This window comes from Ascaphus truei, chromosome 8 (genome assembly GCF_040206685.1).
Source record: "Ascaphus truei isolate aAscTru1 chromosome 8, aAscTru1.hap1, whole genome shotgun sequence".
Classification (NCBI taxonomy): domain Eukaryota; kingdom Metazoa; phylum Chordata; class Amphibia; order Anura; family Ascaphidae; genus Ascaphus; species Ascaphus truei.
Genome location: NC_134490.1, coordinates 36864268 through 36884344, shown reverse-complemented (window position 1 = coordinate 36884344; position 20077 = coordinate 36864268). Strand labels below are relative to the sequence as shown.

At 50.7% G+C, this 20077-nt stretch overlaps 2 protein-coding genes across 3 annotated transcripts in view; one reads left to right on the top strand and one right to left on the bottom strand.

Moving 5' to 3' along the window:
* Nucleotides 1-10008, top strand: part of ARHGAP45 (Rho GTPase activating protein 45) — a 44132-nt gene extending 34124 nt beyond the window's left edge. The window contains 4 exon segments of the mRNA XM_075611452.1: nucleotides 6408-6631; nucleotides 7765-7999; nucleotides 8170-8269; nucleotides 9002-10008. Coding sequence (XP_075467567.1) covers nucleotides 6408-6631; nucleotides 7765-7999; nucleotides 8170-8269; nucleotides 9002-9360 — 918 coding nt within the window. The 3' untranslated portion in view covers nucleotides 9361-10008.
* POLR2E (RNA polymerase II, I and III subunit E) lies at nucleotides 9796-16346 on the bottom strand. 2 transcript variants are annotated; one of them, XM_075611453.1, is made up of 8 exons: nucleotides 16194-16346; nucleotides 15268-15442; nucleotides 15053-15168; nucleotides 14471-14551; nucleotides 12272-12330; nucleotides 11176-11254; nucleotides 10477-10574; nucleotides 9796-10378 (listed from the first exon to the last, which is right to left on the bottom strand). In XM_075611453.1, exons 1-7 carry the CDS (start codon nucleotides 16248-16250, stop codon nucleotides 10509-10511), a joined length of 633 nt encoding a protein of 210 aa, XP_075467568.1. In that variant the 5' UTR covers nucleotides 16251-16346; the 3' UTR covers nucleotides 9796-10378; nucleotides 10477-10508. The 2 variants fall into 2 exon arrangements, with proteins under 2 accessions (XP_075467568.1, XP_075467569.1); XM_075611454.1 differs by lacking the exon at nucleotides 10477-10574.
* Nucleotides 16347-20077: the final 3731 nt, after the last annotated feature.

Here is a 20077-nt window from a genome sequence, read left to right as displayed (position 1 = left end):
GCCCTCAAACGGTTTGACACAGAGTGATCAGCGATTGGTTCGCTGCAAATTACATCTGAATGCAAAGTTGGAAAAAAGAAAAAACTGATTAAAAAGACAAAAAACAATTAACATCAATAACCGCAAGAATAACAGCAGAGAACTTCAACAGGAACTCAAAAATGGCTTCAGCTCACGCGATATCCTTGGGGACACTTTAACAAGCGAAAATGAAGAACTTATAATGATTGTAGATGAAAGTGAAGAACAAACTGGAGGTGTTTCTAACATAAAACAGGATAAGAAAATATCTGATGAGACGAAGCAATCCCAAAACTAAGAATTGAATATGCAGAGCTATGTAAGACAATCAGCAACATATATCTGAAGATGTAAGAAAATATAACTGTGAAGGCTATTGAAGATAACAAAAGTCTAAAGAAGACAAAGCAGAGACTTATGGTTGGGAAGAAGCAAATCATAGCACTCAAACAAGACGACGGATCACAATAAAACGCTGTGCACTTATCATAAAGAGAGTTGAGGACTTATACATAAAATTGCATGAGAACAAAGGGAATAATCCAGCAGAGGATAAGCAAGGATAAACCACCAATGATGTACCATGCATCCTTCCAGAAGTGGCAAAGGCAATAAAATCCACGAAGAATGGGAAGGCCCCGGGGGAAGGTGGAATTACAACTGGAATCTTGAAAGAATCTGGAGAAGTAGAGAAAATCCTTGCAAAACTCTTTTACATGCTGCTTGCAGAACAGGAACATTCCAGCACAATGGAGAGATGTCATAGTTATCCTGACCCGTAAGAAAGCAGATAAAGAAAACCTCAAGAACTACAGACTACTCCGTATACATCCAATCACTTATAAGATTTTTTTTCGAAAATACTCACTGATCGACTGCAGCACACCATGGACTCTTCCCAGCCTAGAAAACCAGCGGGATTACGCTGTGGATACAACATATTGGACCACATCCAAGTTGTACAAGAAGTGATTTCCCAAAGCAATGAATACGATCTACCATTCATAGGATTTGTAGATTACGAAAAAGCATTTGATTCGGTCTACACCTCAGCAGTCCTAGATGCATTAAGAAGATTTAGTGCTGAAGTGCGCACTGATAGTATAAAGAATATTTATGAGGAAGCCACAAAAGTCATTAAATTACATGAATATACAAGCAAGATAAAGATAAGGATCAGCAAGCGGGTGCGACAGGGGACACCAGGTCACCAAAGCTTGTCACAGCAACACTTGAAGAATTGTTGTACAATAAAATGGAGAGAAAAAATGGGGAAAAAAAAGGTATCAAAATCAATGGTGAATACTTGAGTCACTTACGATTTCCAGAAGACATTGTTATTTTTGACACAAGTCCAGAAGACCTCCGGCAACAAATTGGAGAACTCACCGACGCTAGTAAGAACATGGGCCTCCATATGAATCTCAGCAAGGTTAAAAAGTGATGTTTAACAAATGTCAACTGTACACAGATCAAAATAATGGAACAGAACTAGAAGAAAAGACTATGTCTACCTTGGCCAGCAATATAACTTATTTTGATAAGCTGCTGATCCTTATCTTTATCTTGCTTGTATCTTCATGTAATTTAATGATGTGGCTTTCTCGTAAATATTCTTTATACTATCAGTGCACACTTCAGCATTTCATCTTCTTAATGCATCTAGGACCTCTGAAGTGTTGCCAGAATCAAATGCTTTTCGTTACTGGATCCTTGAGAAAGTCACATCCAGTGACGAAACGCGTTGGAACGTTGACACGCAGTGACGCAGCTATACAGGGAGGTGATTACACTCTGTCAGGAGCTCCAGGAACGGAACGAATCGCCGCTCTGCTTCGTAATTGGATATAGAGGCACTTGCTGGATATTCACATTCAGTGCCAGAGCGAGGCTTGACAAGCAGAAAGTATTTTGCCTCTACACGAGGTTTTGGCACGCAGTCAATCTTTGCAAGCCACAGGAGGGAACTTGTTCTTTCTCCAGCTCAGGAAATATTATCGCCCTATAGTGGAACCGGACCGCACGTTTAGGAGTGAAGATCCGTGCTACATCAGGTCTGTCAATCAGAACACCGACATTCCATTTGAGAAGGGAAATTCTCCAATCAGTGACTTTTATTTTCCACTGAGCTGTTAGCAGCTATACGAACTGCTATCTATTCCTCACTAATCATATCATATTATTTACCCTCCTCTTTAATCTTTCTGGTTACCTAGTCTCATTACTCCTATTATATGTCACCTATGTTATGCTGCACACTGCACACTTTTTATTTGATTGCTTTTTTAGTGATTTTATTATCACACCTATTACACATTGGTCTATATGACTACTCTGGTTATTAAATATTTTTTTTTTATCATTATTAATCACTCTACGGAACTGGCGCTTGTTTCTGTTGTGTTTTTGTTATTATCATTGTGGTCAGGCTTGACCATATAGAAGCTGCCTCTTCCGTATAGACTGTATCTATGCTGAAATCAGTCATTTATCCACGTATTAATCACTAATTAATTATTCTATTTGTAGCTCATTAGTATACATATCTTTTATTCACAACTTCCAGCACATCATTGTATATCACTTACTAGCGCTACTATTTGTTTCTGTGTATATCTTATACTATATTAGTGAAAGCACTGTATGCCTGCCTGCCTGGATGTCCGGTGTCCCTAGGGGAAATCTCATTGGTCCCTTGGGCCGCCCCCGCACACCTCTCATTGGCCTGAGGCGGAGTGACGGGCCACACACACACACACACAACACAGCAGCTCTATACACACACACACACACACACACACAACACAGCAGCTCTATACACACACACACACACAAAACAGCAGCTCTATACACTCACACACACACACACAACACAGCAGCTCTATACACACACACACACAACACAGCAGCTCTATACACACACACACACACACAACACAGCAGCTCTATACACACACACACACACCCCCTCTGTCTGCCCCCCCCCCATCACGTGCGCCGCCCTGCACTGGCTCCGGACGGGAAGCGCGGCCCTCCTACCCCAGCCGCTCCCTTACCTCCCCGGCGCTACCTCCCGCTCAGGTAAGTCACTGCGCGTCCCGCCTCAGCCTCAGGCCCACTGCGCGTCCCGCCTCAGCCTCAGGCCCACTGCGCGTCCCGCCTCAGCCTCAGGCCCACTGCGCGTACCGCCTCAGCCTCAGGCCCACTGCGCGTCCCGCCTCAGCCTCAGGCCCACTGCGCGTCCCGCCTCAGCCTCAGGCCCACTGCGCGTACCGCCTCAGCCTCAGGCCCACTGCGCGTCCCGCCTCAGCCTCAGGCCCACTGCGCGTCCCGCCTCAGCCTCAGGCCCACACAGGGCGCTTCCTACCGCCGCTCAGCCGGATGGCACATCGGGGAACCAAGCAGGCGCCGGGGGGGGGAGCGCGAGTCTCAGGCCCACACAGGGCGCTTCCTACCGCTGCCTGCACGCCTCACTCAGCCGGACGGCACATCGGGGGACCAAGCGGGGGCCGGGGGGGGGGGAGCGCGAGTCACGGGGAACGGGGGGGGGGGCGAGCCGCGAGTCACAGGGAACGGGGGGGGAGTCACGGGGAACGGGGGGGGGCCACCAGCCGAACCAGCAAGGGGACGGACGCACGGAGGAGGGGGGGGAAATGCCCATACATAAATTATGACAATACATATGCCCACTGCTCTCCACCCCCCCCCACTCCCCTTTCCCCCCCACTCCCCCCCACTCCCCTTTCCCCCCCACTCCCCTTTCCCCCCCCACTCCCCTTACCCCCCTCCCCCCCCACTCCCCTTTCCCCCCCCCTCCCCTTTCCCCCCCCCCCACTCCCCTTTCCCCCCCCCACTCCCCTTCCCCCCCACCACTCCCCTTTCCCCCCCCCACTCCCCTTTCCCCCCCACTCCCCTTTCCCCCCCCCCCACTCCCCTTTCCCCCCCCACTACCCTTTCCCCCCCCCACTACCCTTTCCCCCCCCGCTCCCCTTTCCCCCCTCCCGCTCCCCTTTCCCCCCCCCGCTCCCCTTTCCCCCCCCCCGCTCCCCTTTCCCCCCTCCCGCTCCCCTTTCCCCCCTCCCGCTCCCCTTTCCCCCCTCCCGCTCCCCTTTCCCCCCCCGCTCCCCTTTCCCCACTCCCCTTTCCCCCCCCACTCCCCTTTCCCCCCCCACTCCCCTTTCCCCCCCCCACTCCCCTTTCCCCCCCCCCACTCCCCTTTCCCCCCCCCCACTCCCCTTTCCCCCCCGCTCCCCTTTCCCCCCCCGCTCCCCTTTCCCCCCCTCCCACTCCCCTTTCCCCCCCTCCCACTCCCCTTTCCCCCCCCTCCCACTCCCCTTTCCCCCCCCTCCCACTCCCCTTTCCCCCCCCTCCCGCTCCCCTTTCCCCCCCCTCCCGCTCCCCTTTCCCCCCCCTCCCGCTCCCCTTTCCCCCCCCCCTCCCGCTCCCCTTTCCCCCCCCCTCCCGCTCCCCTTTCCCCCCCGCTCCCCTTTCCCCCCCGCTCCCCTTTCCCCCCCGCTCCCCTTTCCCCCCCCCGCTCCCCTTTCCCCCCCCCGCTCCCCTTTCCCCCCCCGCTCCCCTTTCCCCCCCCCGCTCCCCTTTCCCCCCCCGCTCCCCTTTCCCCCCCCGCTCCCCTTTCCCCCCCCGCTCCCCTTTCCCCCCCCCGTTCCCCTTTCTCCCCCCCCGCTCCCCTTTCTCCCCCCCCCGCTCCCCTTTCCCCCCCCGCTCCCCTTTCCCCCCCGCTCCCCTTTCCCCCCCGCTCCCCTTTCTCCCCCCCCCGCTCCCCTTTCTCCCCCCCCCGCTCCCCTTTCTCCCCCGCCGCTCCCCTTTCTCCCCCCCCCGCTCCCCTTTCTCCCCCCCCCGCTCCCCTTTCTCCCTCCCCGCTCCCCTTTCTCCCTCCCCGCTCCCCTTTCTCCCCCCCCCGCTCCCCTTTCCCCCCCCCCCGCTCCCCTTTCTCCCCCCCGCTCCCCTTTCTCCCCCCCGCTCCCCTTTCTCCCCCCCGCTCCCCTTTCTCCCCCCTCCTCCCCTTTCTCCCCCCCCCTCCCCTTTCTCCCCCCCCCTCCCCTTTCTCCCCCGTTTCTCCCCCCCCCCCGGTTCTCCCCCCCCCGCCCCTTTCTCCCCCCGCCCCTTTCTCCCCCCCCGTCCCTTTCTCCCCCCCACCCCTTTCTCCCCCTCCCCGCTCCCCTTTCTCCCCCTCCCCGCTCCCCTTTCTCCCCCTCCCCGCTCCCCTTTCTCCCCCTCCCCGCTCCCCTTTCTCCCCCTCCCCGCTCCCCTTTCTCCCCCTCCCCGCTCCCCTTTCTCCCCCTCCCCGCTCCCCTTTCTCCCCCCTCCCCGCTCCCCTTTCTCCCCCTCCCCGCTCCCCTTTCTCCCCCTCCCCGCTCCCCTTTCTCCCCCCTCGCTCCCCTTTCTCCCCCCCGCTCCCCTTTCTCCCCCCCCCGCTCCCCTTTCTCCCCCCCCCGCTCCCCTTTCTCCCCCCCCCGCTCCCCTTTCTCCCCCCCCGCTCCCCTTTCTCCCCCCCCGCTCCCCTTTCTCCCCCCCCGCTCCCCTTTCTCCCCCCCCCCGCTCCCCTTTCTCCCCCCCCGCTCCCCTTTCTCCCCCCCCCGCTCCCCTTTCTCCCCCCCCCGCTCCCCTTTCTCCCCCCCCGCTCCCCTTTCTCCCCCCCCCGCTCCCCTTTCTCCCCCCCCCCGCTCCCCTTTCTCCCCCCCCGCTCCCCTTTCTCCCCCCCCGCTCCCCTTTCTCTCCCCCCCCGCTCCCCTTTCTCCCCCCCCCCGCTCCCCTTTCTCTCCCCCCCCCGCTCCCCTTTCTCCCCCCCCCTTTCTCCCCCCCCTTTCTACCCCCCCAAACCTTTACAACAAATACTCACCTATTGTTCCACGATTTATAAATAATACTACCTATTACGCATTTACATCCCGGGCAACGCCGGGTCTCTCAGCTAGTATATATATATAATGTATGCATACGTTACCGTTCCAAGGTCTGGTAAAGCAAGTGACAGCACTCAATTGTAGAAAACTTCACAAAGTGTATTGGTGAAAATAGTGGTACATCAAGAAACCCAACGTTTCGGTCCTCCAAAATGGGACCTTCCTCAGGCCCTGAGGAAGGTCCCATTTTGGAGGACCGAAACGTTGGGTTTCTTGATGTACCACTATTTTCACCAATACACTTTGTGAAGTTTTCTACAATTGAGTGCTGTCTCTTGCTTTACCAGACCTTGGAACGGTAACGTATGTCTATATTATCCATATGGGGCAAGCACCTAAGGAGTGCCAACTGTTCTATTTGACTATATATAATGTATGTATATCATATATATATTCTACCATCTACCTTAAATACACCTCTCCCTCACCTCTATTCTCCTATCCCTCTCTCTCCCCTCCCAGCTTCCGGAGCCCATTATGCCTTTCCGTCTGTATAATGGCCTTATGGGCCTGGCCAAGGAGAGCCTGCGTGGGACCGAGGCCGGGAAGGGACCCCGACTGGAGGACAAGGGCCCTGAGACTGAGCCAGAAGTGCTGGCCTTGGTACTGAGGCTGAGAGAGCTGCTGCAGGAGCTGCCCCCTGAAAACAGGAGCACCCTACAGTATCTGGTGCAGCATCTGCGCAGGTGGGCAACAGGGGAAGGGGGATTAATGGAGAGCAACTGGGAGCCAAGGGCAGAGCACCCATATAACCAAAATAAGGTCAGACTTTGTACATGTGAGTGTGCAGATCCGTTTGTAATATTGTGTAAAGAACCGGGTGTCTGAGGTTAAACTGTGTGTTTTAGAGGGGGGAGGGGTTGTATCGGTATGTGAGTGAGTTTGTGCAGTGGTTAAAACTCAGCTGGTGCTACATTCGTGTTCAGCACCCGAAAATGGCAGAGGGCACCATTAACACCTTCACTGCCATAATGGTCAGCAATGACCTGTGTGTCATTACATCTCTTTGCAGGTTGTTGTATCGCTCTGCATGTTATATGGCTTAGTGTTATATCGCCCTGCATGTTACTATATGGCTTAACATTTTATTATGTGGTTTTGGGGTGTTATTATAAGGCTCTTAGGGGAACATTCATGATGTGCCGGTACAGACTACCGCACCCGTTCCTGCGTTAATTCCCATTGACGTGAATGGGAGTTAATGGCAGACTGGGTGCGATAGGGGCACACTCATGTGGTGATGTACCCAGTCTGCCATTAACTCCCATTCACGACAATAGGAGTTAACGCAGGAACGGGTGCGATAATCTGCACTGGCACATGATGAATTTTCGCCCTGTTATTATATCGCTCTACGTGTTTATTATATGGCCCTGGGTGGTGTTATATAACTGCGTGTTATCCAATCGCTCTGGGTGGTTTATCACTCTGGTATTATATGGTTCTGGGTGGGTGGTACTATATCGCTCTGCCTGAAGATTAATGTGTTAATATCTACACGTACAAACTAATAATACAATATATATATATATATATATATACACCTTATCTGACTCTACTGGTGGTGTAACTGTGAGGGCAGGAGGGGAGGTTGACCATTTAGATAAGCTCTATATGTCTTGTCTTTATATAGAAGGCCTCTCCTTTACAGGTCCTTTAAATATGGATTCTAGACAGCTCCCTTATCTAAGAAGGGATGACAATCTCTTTCAACAAAGTCTCAGGCTATATTGTTGCTGCTCATTGATGATCTCACTTCTCTTGCATGGTCTCAGGTTGTGATGTCACTGCACACTGATCACTTAACCGCTTTCCGCAGGGTCTCAGATCAGGAGCAGCTCAACAAGATGAGCCCCAGTAACCTAGGCATCGTGTTCGGCCCCGCGCTGATGCGCCCGCGTCCCACTGAAGCCACCGTGTCCCTGTCCTCACTCGTGGATTATCCTCACCAAGCACGCATTGTGGAGACCCTCATCATCTTCTATCCCATCATCTACCAGGAGCCCCCCGACTCTCCCAGCACCAGGAAGGAGGAGCACCCCAAGTTCAGCAATGTAAGGGAAAGGGGGATCTAGAGGTTGCTCTGTGGGTCACTAGCTCTGTAAATGGTTTTCCCACTTCATGTCAGCATCTTAACCTCTACAGTGTTCTGCAATACATTGTTGGTCCCTCCTGGCGCTAATCCAGTGTTATGCTCAGTGTGTTTATGTGTCGTCCTCGCCAGGATGCGGCCCCAATGCTGAGCAGCGGCTCCCAGCTCCAAGTCACCCCTGAGGAGGAATCCCCGGAGCTGCACTCAGATTACCACCTGTCTGCATTCAGAGGTTGGTAAAATGGGTCAACTCTCTGGGGTCCCAGCACCACATCATCCCACACTGAGCTCAAGGACCAAACCTCCGACCCTGCTCTGCATTCCTGCTCCTATGCTCTAACTGTGACGGGTACCAATCTGTTCAGTCATGTTAGAAAAAGAACAGGAGTCGGAGATAAACCTGCCTGGCTATAGCACACTGTAAAGGGCCATATTATTTATTTATAACATGTTTTACCAGGAAGTAATGCATTGAGTTATCGCTCGTTTTCAAGTATGTCTACTAAGACGCTCCGGAGGGTGGTTTTTATGGCATATCACTGCTTAACATGTTTAACTTTTATACTAGAGACAAGATGCAACATAAAATGCATCCTTATGTATCTTAATATGCTGGATTACCCAAGAATCAGGTGTTTATTTTAGGTACTTTTTTTTCCTAAATAACTAATTTATCAGTCTCCCAGAAATGCAAAAAAAAGTAAAGAATTGGCAAAAGAAAACCTCTTAGCATGTTTTTTACTCTTGGTCAGCTAGTGTAACTCACGTCTGTCAGGCACTAGACATTGGCTTTTCCGGTTGTTACACAATGGCTCTGCGTAGTGTTATTGAATCACCTTGCAGGGCGCGAGCTAGATATTGCTTTGCAGATTATTTCTGTAATGGCTCTGCAGAGTTTAAGCACCTCTAGCAGAGAAGGGCCATTAGGTTTGTAATAACCAATCAGGACTGCATGTGATTTCAGACCGTGTTAGCTCCTCTGTGGACTCAGACTCTGAATCAGACGGAGCAAGTGATCTGCCTGGTGCTTGGGAGGCTGTGGCCCCCCAGGGCCACCTTACCAGACAGCCAAGTGAGACCAGCGCAGACGACATCCCCTACATTGAATCGGATGCTCGGAGCCAGTCGGAGTCCGAGGAAGACGGTGCACAGGGCAGAGCGAGCCTTGCTCAGTGTAACACCAACCAGTCTAACAACATCCTGCTGAGCAACTGCCACCCGCTGCCCCCACAGCACTGCCACCGCCCGCTGCCCGCCATGCGCTTGCTGCAAGGGAGGATAGCAGTGACCATCGCTGCTACCCGCCGACCTGAGTTTGTCTGAGTGACTGCCGTAGTACAGGCCGGAAGCGAGCACCGCTCACCAGCACTTCCTGCAGCTTCTGCCATCACCTCCTACCCAGAGTGCCTTGCAAATCGCTTTGCTGGCGTCACCTAACGTCCTGCAGTGATTCTGACGGTCAGCGGAGATAGGACAAACTGTGACAAACATCCGTACCATTAACCCCTCCCAGGCCAGTGTGCAGCAAAGAGAAGCTTTCAGTATTGTGAGTGTGGAGAAAGTGAAGTAAAGAGTATTTCACTGGTACCTGAGCCTGCCTGCAGATATCTATCCAGCCTCTCCCTGCTGTGATGGTGAGTTGAGGGTCTGTGTGAGGAATCTTACGAGTACAAATACCCGACTTCTATGTTTAACATGATTTTTGTATTTGCTTTCTAAATAAACTCAGGATTTTCTTTTTTTCTAAGAAAAAATTAATTTTTCATTATCAAAACGCGCAGCTTTATTCATACGCTCCAAACAGCAACACAAGAAAAATCACTTTATGAAAGCTAAGTATATGTCCCCTGCCAGTCTGTTAAACCAGTCCCTGCCTTGGACAATCACACAGATTTAAGTAAAAACTAAAAAAAAAAACAAAAAAAATGCGCCTGCTTTTAATATGGTTTAACCCTATTGCATACTCTTCTGGCAGAGAAGGGGTTAATATTAGCGGTGCCGTTTTGCAGACAGGGATTTTGATAATGAGCCTGGAAGGTATGTACAGCAGCAGGTCACATTTACAAAGTACAATGATTAGCTCCCTGGTGTTGCCCCATGGCAGTCTGCATCTCTCCCCGTAGAGGGAACATTGAACACAATGGAAATCACTATATCCCAACAGTAGCTGCTGCTGGACGCGACGAAGCTCCAAGACTGGTGACAATTTACAGCTGATACTTTTAGTCCCGTTTGTTCAGGCGGGGTTGACAGGTGCGACCATCCCTGCGTTCCTCCATGTTTTATGTCCCCCGCAGTGGCCGACTGAGCAGGTTCTCTGTCACCAGAGGACAGTCAGATCCTGTTACAGGCGAGATAGGACAAAGAAATCACTGATGTGACATGACCACCTACTCCACCCTACCCCCCCAGACTCCGATATACCCCCTCTGCCTTCACCTGGAGAGAGTGCGGAGAGTGCGGTGAGCACTTCACTGCACCAGGCGGTATGTGATATAGCGGCCGGCAGTCTCACTCGGCCGAATGATCTTGACCACCTAGGAAAATGAGAGCAGAGGGCTAATGGGGCTTTGGCACCATCGTATGGGCACATCAAATCTCTGCCTTGAAAATCCTACACGTTAACCAAACCCCACAGCCCCGAGTTCCTTCCCCACACCGAGCTCTGGCCATCAATTTCACGAGTGACTGATTCGAGTGGGAGGGTGCGGGGGTACAATCTGACAAGGATCAACAGAGCCTTAAAAATACTGTAGGGTCCGGTGCCAAGCGGAGTAACCACAAACATTGCATCACCTGTAGCATGGGGGGCCAAGTACTACTCGTGCTATACAAAGAGGTAGCCACACTCCTGTAGTGTCTAAGTCTTAGGTTACTGTTGAGTGAGGTTATTTAAAAATAAATAAATCAACGCAAGATTCGAGACGGATCGGACACAGTTGCAAGTAGTTGATACGGACGCATCTACGGTCAGTAACCTCATGTCTTGAACCCTGCACTCTGGATGTTTAAGGTGATTAGCATCACCTATGGAATTCTGAAATATCTCGCAGCCAACACTACAGATCGTGCCGACAGAATGACCTGAAATCTCCCTTCACCAACATCCCATCCCAGGTCAGACCTTGTAGTGCTTACCTGGCCTCGTTTTAACCCAAAGTATCTCGCCACGGGGTCTCCCGCTTGGATGCGGGGGAGCTGGGACTCGCGCAGTTTGCTGGTTAATTGGTTAAGGTACTTATCAGGGGGAAGGTGGCAGGACAGAAAGGTTATTTGTGTACATTGAGCAGTACAAGCATGGTCTTACAGGAGATGGTGTTATAGATCCATAATGCAGCCCACAGCTGCCTGGCGCTATAAACACAGTATAAATTGCTCTAATAATCTTCACCCTGTTGCCTCAGTGTCACCCAGCACGTCACAGCCGTGCACAAGGTGATAGCTCTGTGTCAGAGAAGAACTGGAACGGGATCCAATGATGCAACCATGACATCAAAAGTCACCAGGGTGATTTAACCCCATTGCAACTAGAGGAGCCAGCAACACATAGCTTAACATTGTTATATTGATCGCATCGTGTTAAAGGCCCCTCTAGGGGGGTAATGCTTGCATTAAAAGGCCCGGGAAGAAGCAGGTAGAAGGCAGGAATCCAGCGCTACATAGTTACACAGTAGATGAGGTTGAAAAAAGACACATGTCCATCAAGTTCAACCCATGCTAACTTTAGACGACAGATACTTTATCCTATATCCGTACTTACAGTATATTGATCCAGTGGAAGGCAAACTAAAAAACCCAGTGAAAAATCATCCAATGAGGTCTCAAAAAGGGACAGATTAATTCCTTCCCGACTCCAACAATTGGCAATCGGATTACTCCCTGGATTAACATTCTTTCCATGTTCCCTTATTTGGTATATCTATGTATACCTTTCCTTTCTAAAAAGATTTCAAACTTTTTTTTTTTTTAACAGATCTATTGTATCTGCCATCACAGTCTCCATGGGTAATGGGTTCCACATTATAACTACCCTTACTGTAAAGAACCCTTTCCTTTGTTGCTGGTGAAATCTCCTTTCCTCCAACCTTAAGGTATCGCCCTGTGTCGTTTGTACTGCCCGTGGGATGAATAGTTATTTTGAAAGCTCCTTGTACTGTCCCCGAATATATTTGTATAGCTAAACCCTTCACTGCTTCACCCGGGACGCGTGTTTGGGCGACTGTGTGAAGGATACTATCGGGCCAGCAGCTCCGTCACCTCGTCCTTGGTCATCACCACGTGTTCTGGGACCAGCTGGAAACGAGATCAAGGGGGAAAGAATCAGGAAGAGAGAAGTGGGACTCTTCTCTTATAATCTTTTGTAAAACAAACATGTGATTTTTCCTTAATGCCACCCTACCCACTTCTCCTCACCACCTACTATACAAACAGAATAGACACCATGTTCTGATGTCATCCCAAGAGACCTTCATTCTAAAACTCCCACCCCATCTACTCATCTCCTTCTCCCCAGTACCAGAGGAGGAAGTATCCTGCCGCATCCTTCCCTACCACCTGCTTACTGCTTGATCCCAGGCTCTCCAAGCTGATTCATCACACGTATCCTGTCATTCCCATCCTAACCCACCTCTTCCACCTCCCCCTTAGCATGAGCACCTTTCCCTCTTTAACGCAGACTCTTGTTACACCCATCCTCAAGAAGCCTTCTCTCAACCCAGGCTTACCCTGCGGCTACTGCCCAATGTCCCTTCTGCATCCAATCTGATGGGAACAGATCCGGGCAGAGGCAAGAAAAGAGCCACTTTTAGGTAGCACTCAAATCAAAATGGTGAAACTATAGCATAATTTTAACTTAACTTTTAATACAAAGCCTTTATTAGGAAAATACGTGACAAGCAGTGAAGTTTAGACCAGGGGTGTGCAAAGTCGGGTGGGGTGTGTGCCCCCCCCACCTGATTTTATGGAGGTGGGGGGCGCAGAGGTTACAGAGGTCCCGCACTTCCCCGAAGGCATTTAAATGAAATGCGGGGGCACCGTGCGAGGCTTTCAACTCCCCTTACCTTGGCTTCGGCAATGCGTCCCAGCGCCAAATGACGTCGCTGCGGGAGGGTCACGTGACGTTACCATGGGAACATGACGTCATTTGACGCCAGAGCTGAGAGGAGGAGGGGGGGGAGGAGTTTGCGCTTTCCTGGTTTAGACAACACACAATATAGTCTAAAATAAGTTAAAGATTGGAGTCATCGCATTTAGGGCTTTTCACAACACAGCTGCTGCATACGTCTCCAACCTAATTTCTAAGGACACTGCTACACGCCCACTCCGATCCACACATGTACTATACCTCTCCTCCCCCGCATAACTGCCACCCATTCCCACCTACAAAACTTTGGTCAGGGTGCTCCTATTCTTTGGAATTTTCTGCCCCGTCCCATCAGACTAGCCCCATCCTTCCACACATTTAAAACCTCCCTAAAAACTCACTTTAAGGCTGCCTACCCAACTGCTTACCAACATCCTCTTTCACTTCAGTATCAGTTACCTGTGAACTAACATACTGCACATAATAAACAATAGAGTTCCCAGCACACAAAAATGGAAAAATAACAGATAATCTGCAATGGCTTCCTCCAGACACCCACAATATGTACACAACAGGCTTATATTGCCAGAGAGATGAGTCACCGGTACTAGTCGGGTCTTTATCTAGCTATCGTCGCTTTGATCACAGGACTATATACAATTAACAGTGGTTGTATCAGCCGCATATACACCACTAGTCACCATCATATTGTAATTGTTTTTTTTTTTAAGTTTGAGTATTTATTTATATGATGCATTAAAGTCTATTTTAATTGTATTCTGATCTTACAAACGCCCTATACGTTAAGGTATAAGGTTTATTTGTGCTAAGGGATACCTCAGCCGGCACGGCCACTCGCATAATGTCTCTCTCTACACCGGCTCACATTTTGGATTACTTAGGAGTGCAATCAAAATGAGCTCTCTCCTCACACCTCTTTCTGCATGCAGCAAGCTTCCTAGGAAGCTATATATCCTTGGTGAGCACCCTACAGGTGGAGCGAGTTCTGTTATTTTGACCTTTTTAATGCGCTGTGGAATATGTTGGTGCTCTTTCAATAAATGATAATAGTAATAATAGTGAAGGGCTCACGAGTCAGTCCCTCCTTTCACACTAGAGACCCGCCTGCCAACATGTACTGGAGTGTAAACAAACTGAAAGTACCTATCCATGTAATAAACTCCCCTCCATCTTTAATGTGCACTGTGTAAATTAAGATCCATGAACAACTTTAAATCTAGATGCACAGGTCTAACTATAAACAGCACAAAAGCCACGATCTTGAGAAGATTACATGAAATACGCTAATATCATGGAACATGAGCCGCACTGTTTGTGTGATGGACTCACCTCATGCTCAGTGATGTTGATCAGAAGCTCCTGCTGCAGGAACTGCTCCAGAATGTACTTAGGAGCCATGTCCACCAGTGACTGCAAGAGAAGAGCACAGGGCATGAGGGCTGGAATAAGGGATGTGGGGTGTGCTGCAGCCCAAACCTCACCCAGGATTATACATTATGGTACTGTATGTTACTGATTTTATATGTACAGCACCCCCACCCAAAAAAAACAACCATGCACTCCTTGCACAGGGTAACACCTCACAGGTGTCAGCAACTAAGTTTAAGGGGAGGAGGGGTGCGTGTCGTATTACAGGACAAGGCGGATCATCTAAAGTTTGTACAACTAGGTGTTTATAGGATCAGTACAGGATGTACAACACCCCCACCCAAAAAAAACAACCATGCACTCCTTGCACAGGGTATCACCTCACAGGTGTCAGCAACTAAGTTTAAGGGGAGAAGGAGGGGTGCGTGTCGTATTACAGGACAAGGCTGATCATCTGAAGTTTGTACAACTAGGAGTTTATAGGATCAAATGCCGAGCAGTCAATGCAGCTCATCCCTGGAATGCTTTTCCTGGCACCATTACCTGCTTGGCAGACGGGGTCATTCCTTGCTGCACCACGATGCAAGCCCTGGTGATGTTCTCCTCCTGCATCCGCTGACAGTACATCTTGATGGTTTTTATCCCAACCTTGGGCTCCTCTGGAAGTGAATCGGCAGAGAGAGCAGTCACCCACAGAACCTATGATTGCACAGAGCACACCCCCTGGCATACAGACACCCCTCCCTGACCTCACTCACCGGGAAAGAAGACAAACATCTGGTCTGTCGGGTCATCGTTATGAGCCACCAGGACCGTTAGGTCCGTCCTGCGTGGCCGTCCCTCACTTGGCTTGTCCCCAAACTGTCCCTTAAACTCGTCCAGAGTCTGATCCAACTCATCCTGCGTCACCAGGTATCCGCGGTCATGGCACAACTAAGGGGACACAGTACAAGTGACAGATCAGTGAGGAAGGCTTGGGCCATGGTGCCTTCGCCCGTGCGGAAGTGTGCGGTGGCTGGGAAGTGACCCGCGTGAAGTGGGTGCTTTTCCCTGGCCATGGTGGACGGGCAGTGGGGGGCGTCACAGAGCTGGTTCACCTTAATTGGGCGAACCGCTCACGTGACCGGCCTGTTGCGCCAAGAAATCAGTTTCAACTGATTTCTTGTGCAACGCGCACCCCCTCGCCGCATGGACGCGATCACTGCCTAAATAAGGCAGTCTGATCGCTCAGCGTGCCTGCAGCACCATGGCTCCAGCCGAAGGAGGTGGCAGAGAGAAGGCAGTGCACAACTCAGAGCAACTCCTGAGCTTCCCCAGTTTCAGATATCCTCAGACAAACCCATCCCTTCCACTGCAGTCAGAACAATGCGCATACTCTCTCTGTGAAAAAAATCACGAGTTCAATCTTCAATATTCATATTACAACCACCAGCGAGGACTTACAGAAACAAGTCAACGCCTGAGACTAACCCCATGGGACCCCCAACACCCAGCTCATGTGAAACTCTAAACGAAAGGCACCAGTGTGACAGTCCTGTCCCAATGTTCCTCTATGCACGAGTACTCTTCCTGCCCCCGTAATGAATATCAACCTCCTACTGCTGCCTTCTACCGTTCATATACCCGAGCTCCACCGTTGTTTCTCCCGCCCCCAGCAGCCCCGGCCTCGCTGCCTTCCTCTCACCTGCATGATAGTTTTCCGGATCTTCCATAGTCGATAAGTTTCCTCCTCATCGTCCATCTCGACTCAACACCACGAGACCAACAATGCTCACTGCGCCTGCGCACCGCGAGGACCCCACGTGCACTGACTGCCCGGCACCGCCTGCGCACCGCGAGGACCCCGTGCACGGGCTGCTCGGAACTGCCTGATTGGAATACCCTCTCTTCCTACTCTATGAGAGAGAAGGGTCAGTGGAGAGCCACTATATTGATATATTTCTGTTTTTTTATGTTGTTATTTCCATATGTAATGTATAGTGGTATGCTCATTGGAGTACGACATGTATGTGATTTACAGCAACCATCTAAGATTCTAAGTGATTAAATATCGCTTTCAATGAGTAGCTCAGTGAGTAAAAAGGGCACTGACTTTGATGAACACGACACTGAGTTTGAATCAGGGGAACTGGTTCAATTCCCGGTGTCAGCTCCTTGTGACCTTGGGTAAGTCACTTTATCTCCCTGTGCCTCGGGCATTAAAAAACATAGATTGTAAACTCTTCTGGGCAGGGACTGTGTTTGTAAAAATCCTATCTACTGTACCGTGTATTTTTCTGTCATTGTGAAGTGCTTTGAGTCCCATTGGGAGAAAAGCACTATATAAAATAAAGTTATCAGTATTATTATCACTGCATCTGCCCTAAACAATTCACTAATAAACGGAGCCTCAGTCTGTGATTACAGCATGAACATTTAAAAAAAACAAGCACAAATCACACTATAAGTGAAATAAATGTGCAGTGCACAAAAGTTTTAATATGAAAATTACAACCATGCTTGATAGTGCAGCTTCGGACAAAAAAGACTTGATGCGCATGGACGTCGGAGCGGATGGAGGCTCTCTAAATTAGCTCCATGGATTCCGCCCTTTAAAATAATAATATAACCCTCCAAACCACCCCTTCCGACATGGGAACCAACGGAGATGCCTCCAAATAAGGGCAAGAAGATGCAGCCTCCGTCGTTGACCTGCTTCTTCCAAAAGAGCAGTCAGTTAAGAGAGCCTAGCAATGGCGGTGGGATGCGTGAGACTCGTCTGAGTCAAATCATGAGAGAAAGGAAAAATCTCAGATCACACTAAAAGCTTTGAAAGAGCGAGATTTAAAGGGACTATATTTAGTAACTGTCCGCTAGTTATCAACTATTCTTATAGGTTATTGTCTTTATTATGCTAGCCAGAAATTTAAAGAGGGTGATCAGGGACAAGTGATAGATATGTTTAAAATATCTAGAATGTTTACAACATTTAGATTGAATATTAATAGCAGAAGGTGATCGCCGAGTCGGAGAGCAGTTAAAGTAAGAGATTATCATAGTTGAATATGGTGAGCCCGCACTCCCCACCCACCCGCCGCCCGCACTCACCACCCACCCGCCGCCTCACACCGGTTCACACCCTAGCATGACCGCCACCGCCAGACCGCACTCATCACCCACCCCCTCACACCCTAGCGGGACCACCACCGCCAGCCACTAACCTCCAACAGCTGAGACAGCTGAGAATAGGTAAACAAAACACACAAAACCCCAGCAAGCTCTTTTTGGGAACCCCTGAGCCCCCACAAAATATATATGTATACAAGTGTCAAAAAGGAGAGCTATTGAGCGTGACATATGACCCTTTTTCAAGAGAATATATAAGTATTTTACTGTGTATTTTTGTCATGTTGGATGTAGCATTGGGCTTCTCTGTCGTCTGTTTTATACAGTCAGTTCACAGACATTTCATAGACAGATAGAGTTGGAAAATTGGGTACAGCGGATAAAGGGCTTGTGAATTTCAGATTGAAATAGAGCAGCTTTAACAATACTTTAACATCACCAAACGGCTCACACCCTTTGGCTGCCTTTGGGGCAATGCAGATGTACACTGGGGTGGTTGAGATTCAATGCAGCTGTGAACACAAAGTTCTTTGTTTCCTCTTGGCTCATTAACATTCCAGTAGGTGGGGTTGACGTTCCACAAAGTACAAGCAAATGTTAACCCTTAGCACGCGGGTCCTGTGCTTAGGGCAGCAGCTCTTGGGGAGCCCCATCAGGCTGTCCGCCTTTGGGGCAGTGCAGATGCTGTGGCTAGCCTATCCCTGTGGCTTCCCTGTTCCAGAGGCTAGCCTGTTGCTGTGGCTAGACTGTTCCTGAGGCTAGCCTGTTCATTTGGAATCCATGTTGCTGACCCCGGATCGTGACCCCAACCTCGCTGCCTGCCCGGACCCTTTGCCTGCTTACCGACTACGGATACTCTAACAGGACTCTGTCCTTGGGCTCATGACGGTTAATTGGCATCCCTACCTCAGCCCTGCGGGCCTGCTTCCTGATCGGAGATCAGCACTGTCACAGAGAGAACCCAGTTAAAATAGGAAACGGAACCAGGCAGGGTTGCCCTCTGTCCCCTTTGTTGTTCGCTTTAACTATCGTGGCACCCCCTCCCGAGCTCACCTCCCGAGCTCACCTCCCGTGCCACCCCCTCCCGAGCTCACCTCCCGTGCCACCCCCTCCCGAGCTCACCTCCAGTGGCACCCCCTCCCGAGCCCACCTCCTGTGCCCCCAAGCCCACCTCCCATCCCGGGCAGCAGGGGATATCGGCGGCAGCAGGGGATATCGGGGGCAGCAGGGGATATCGGGGGCAGCAGGGGAAAGCGTCCGGCGGCAAGGTAAGTCACCCCACCCAGTCACTGTCACCCACCCACCCAGTCACTGTCACCCACCCAGTCACTGTCACCCACCCACCCACTGTCTCCCACCCACCCAGTCACTCACCCACCGTCTCCCACACACCCACCCAGTCACTGCCTCCCACCTAAGGGTCCGAGTCCCCCCTCCCAACCCAGTCCCCCCCAAGTCCCCCCCTCCCACCCACCCAGTCCCCCCCTACCACCACCCACCCAGTCCCCCCCCTTCCACCCAGTCACTCACCCACCGTCTCCCACACACCCAACCAGTCACTGCCTCCCACCCAAGGGTCCCAGTCCCCCCTCCCAACCCAGTCCCCCCTCCCAACCCAGTCCCCCCCAAGTGTGTGTGTGTTTGTGTGTGTATCTGTATCAGTGTCTCTGTGTGTGTATCAGAGTGTGTGTGTATCAGGGGCTGTGTGTGTGTGTGTATCTGTATCAGTGTGTGTGTGTGTGTGTGTGTGTGTGTTTGTGTGTGTATCAGTATCAGTGTGTGTGTGGGTATCAGTGTCTGTGTATCAGTGTCTGTGTGTATCAGTGTGTGTGTGTATCAGTATCAGTGTCTGTGTGTGTGTATCAGTGTCTGTGTGTGTGTATCAGTGTCTGTGTGTGTGTATCAGTGTTTGTGTGTGTGTGTAGCAGTGTCTCTGTGTGTGTATCAGTGTGTGTGTGTGTGTGTGTGTAGCATTGTCTCTGTGTGGCTGCGTGTGTGTCAGTGGCTGCGTGTGTGTGTATCAGTGGCTGTGTGTGTGTATCAGTGTGTGTGTCAGTGGCTGCGTGTGTCAGTGGCTGTGTGTGTGTGTGTGTGTATCAGTGGCTGTGTGTGTGTGTGTGTGTGTATCAGTGGCTGTGTGTGTATCTGTGTGTATCAGTGGCTGTGTGTGTGTGTATCAGTGGCTGTGTGTGTGTCTGTGCAGGCCCTATAGGCCAGTATAGGCGATAAAATTTTTAGTGGGTCACGAAGGAGAAGTTCAAAAATAACCGGGTCACGGAAAAAAAAGTTTGGGAAACCCTGCCTTAGAGGAAGAGGACTGGGAAGAAAAATACGAAAGGATAGCTAGAGCTTCTCGGTGCTCAACGATCAGGGAAACAAATCTGAAAGTCCTACACAGGTGGTACTATACCCCAGCGCGTCTCCACTCCTTCCCGCTAACTTCCCCTATGTGCTGGCGCAACT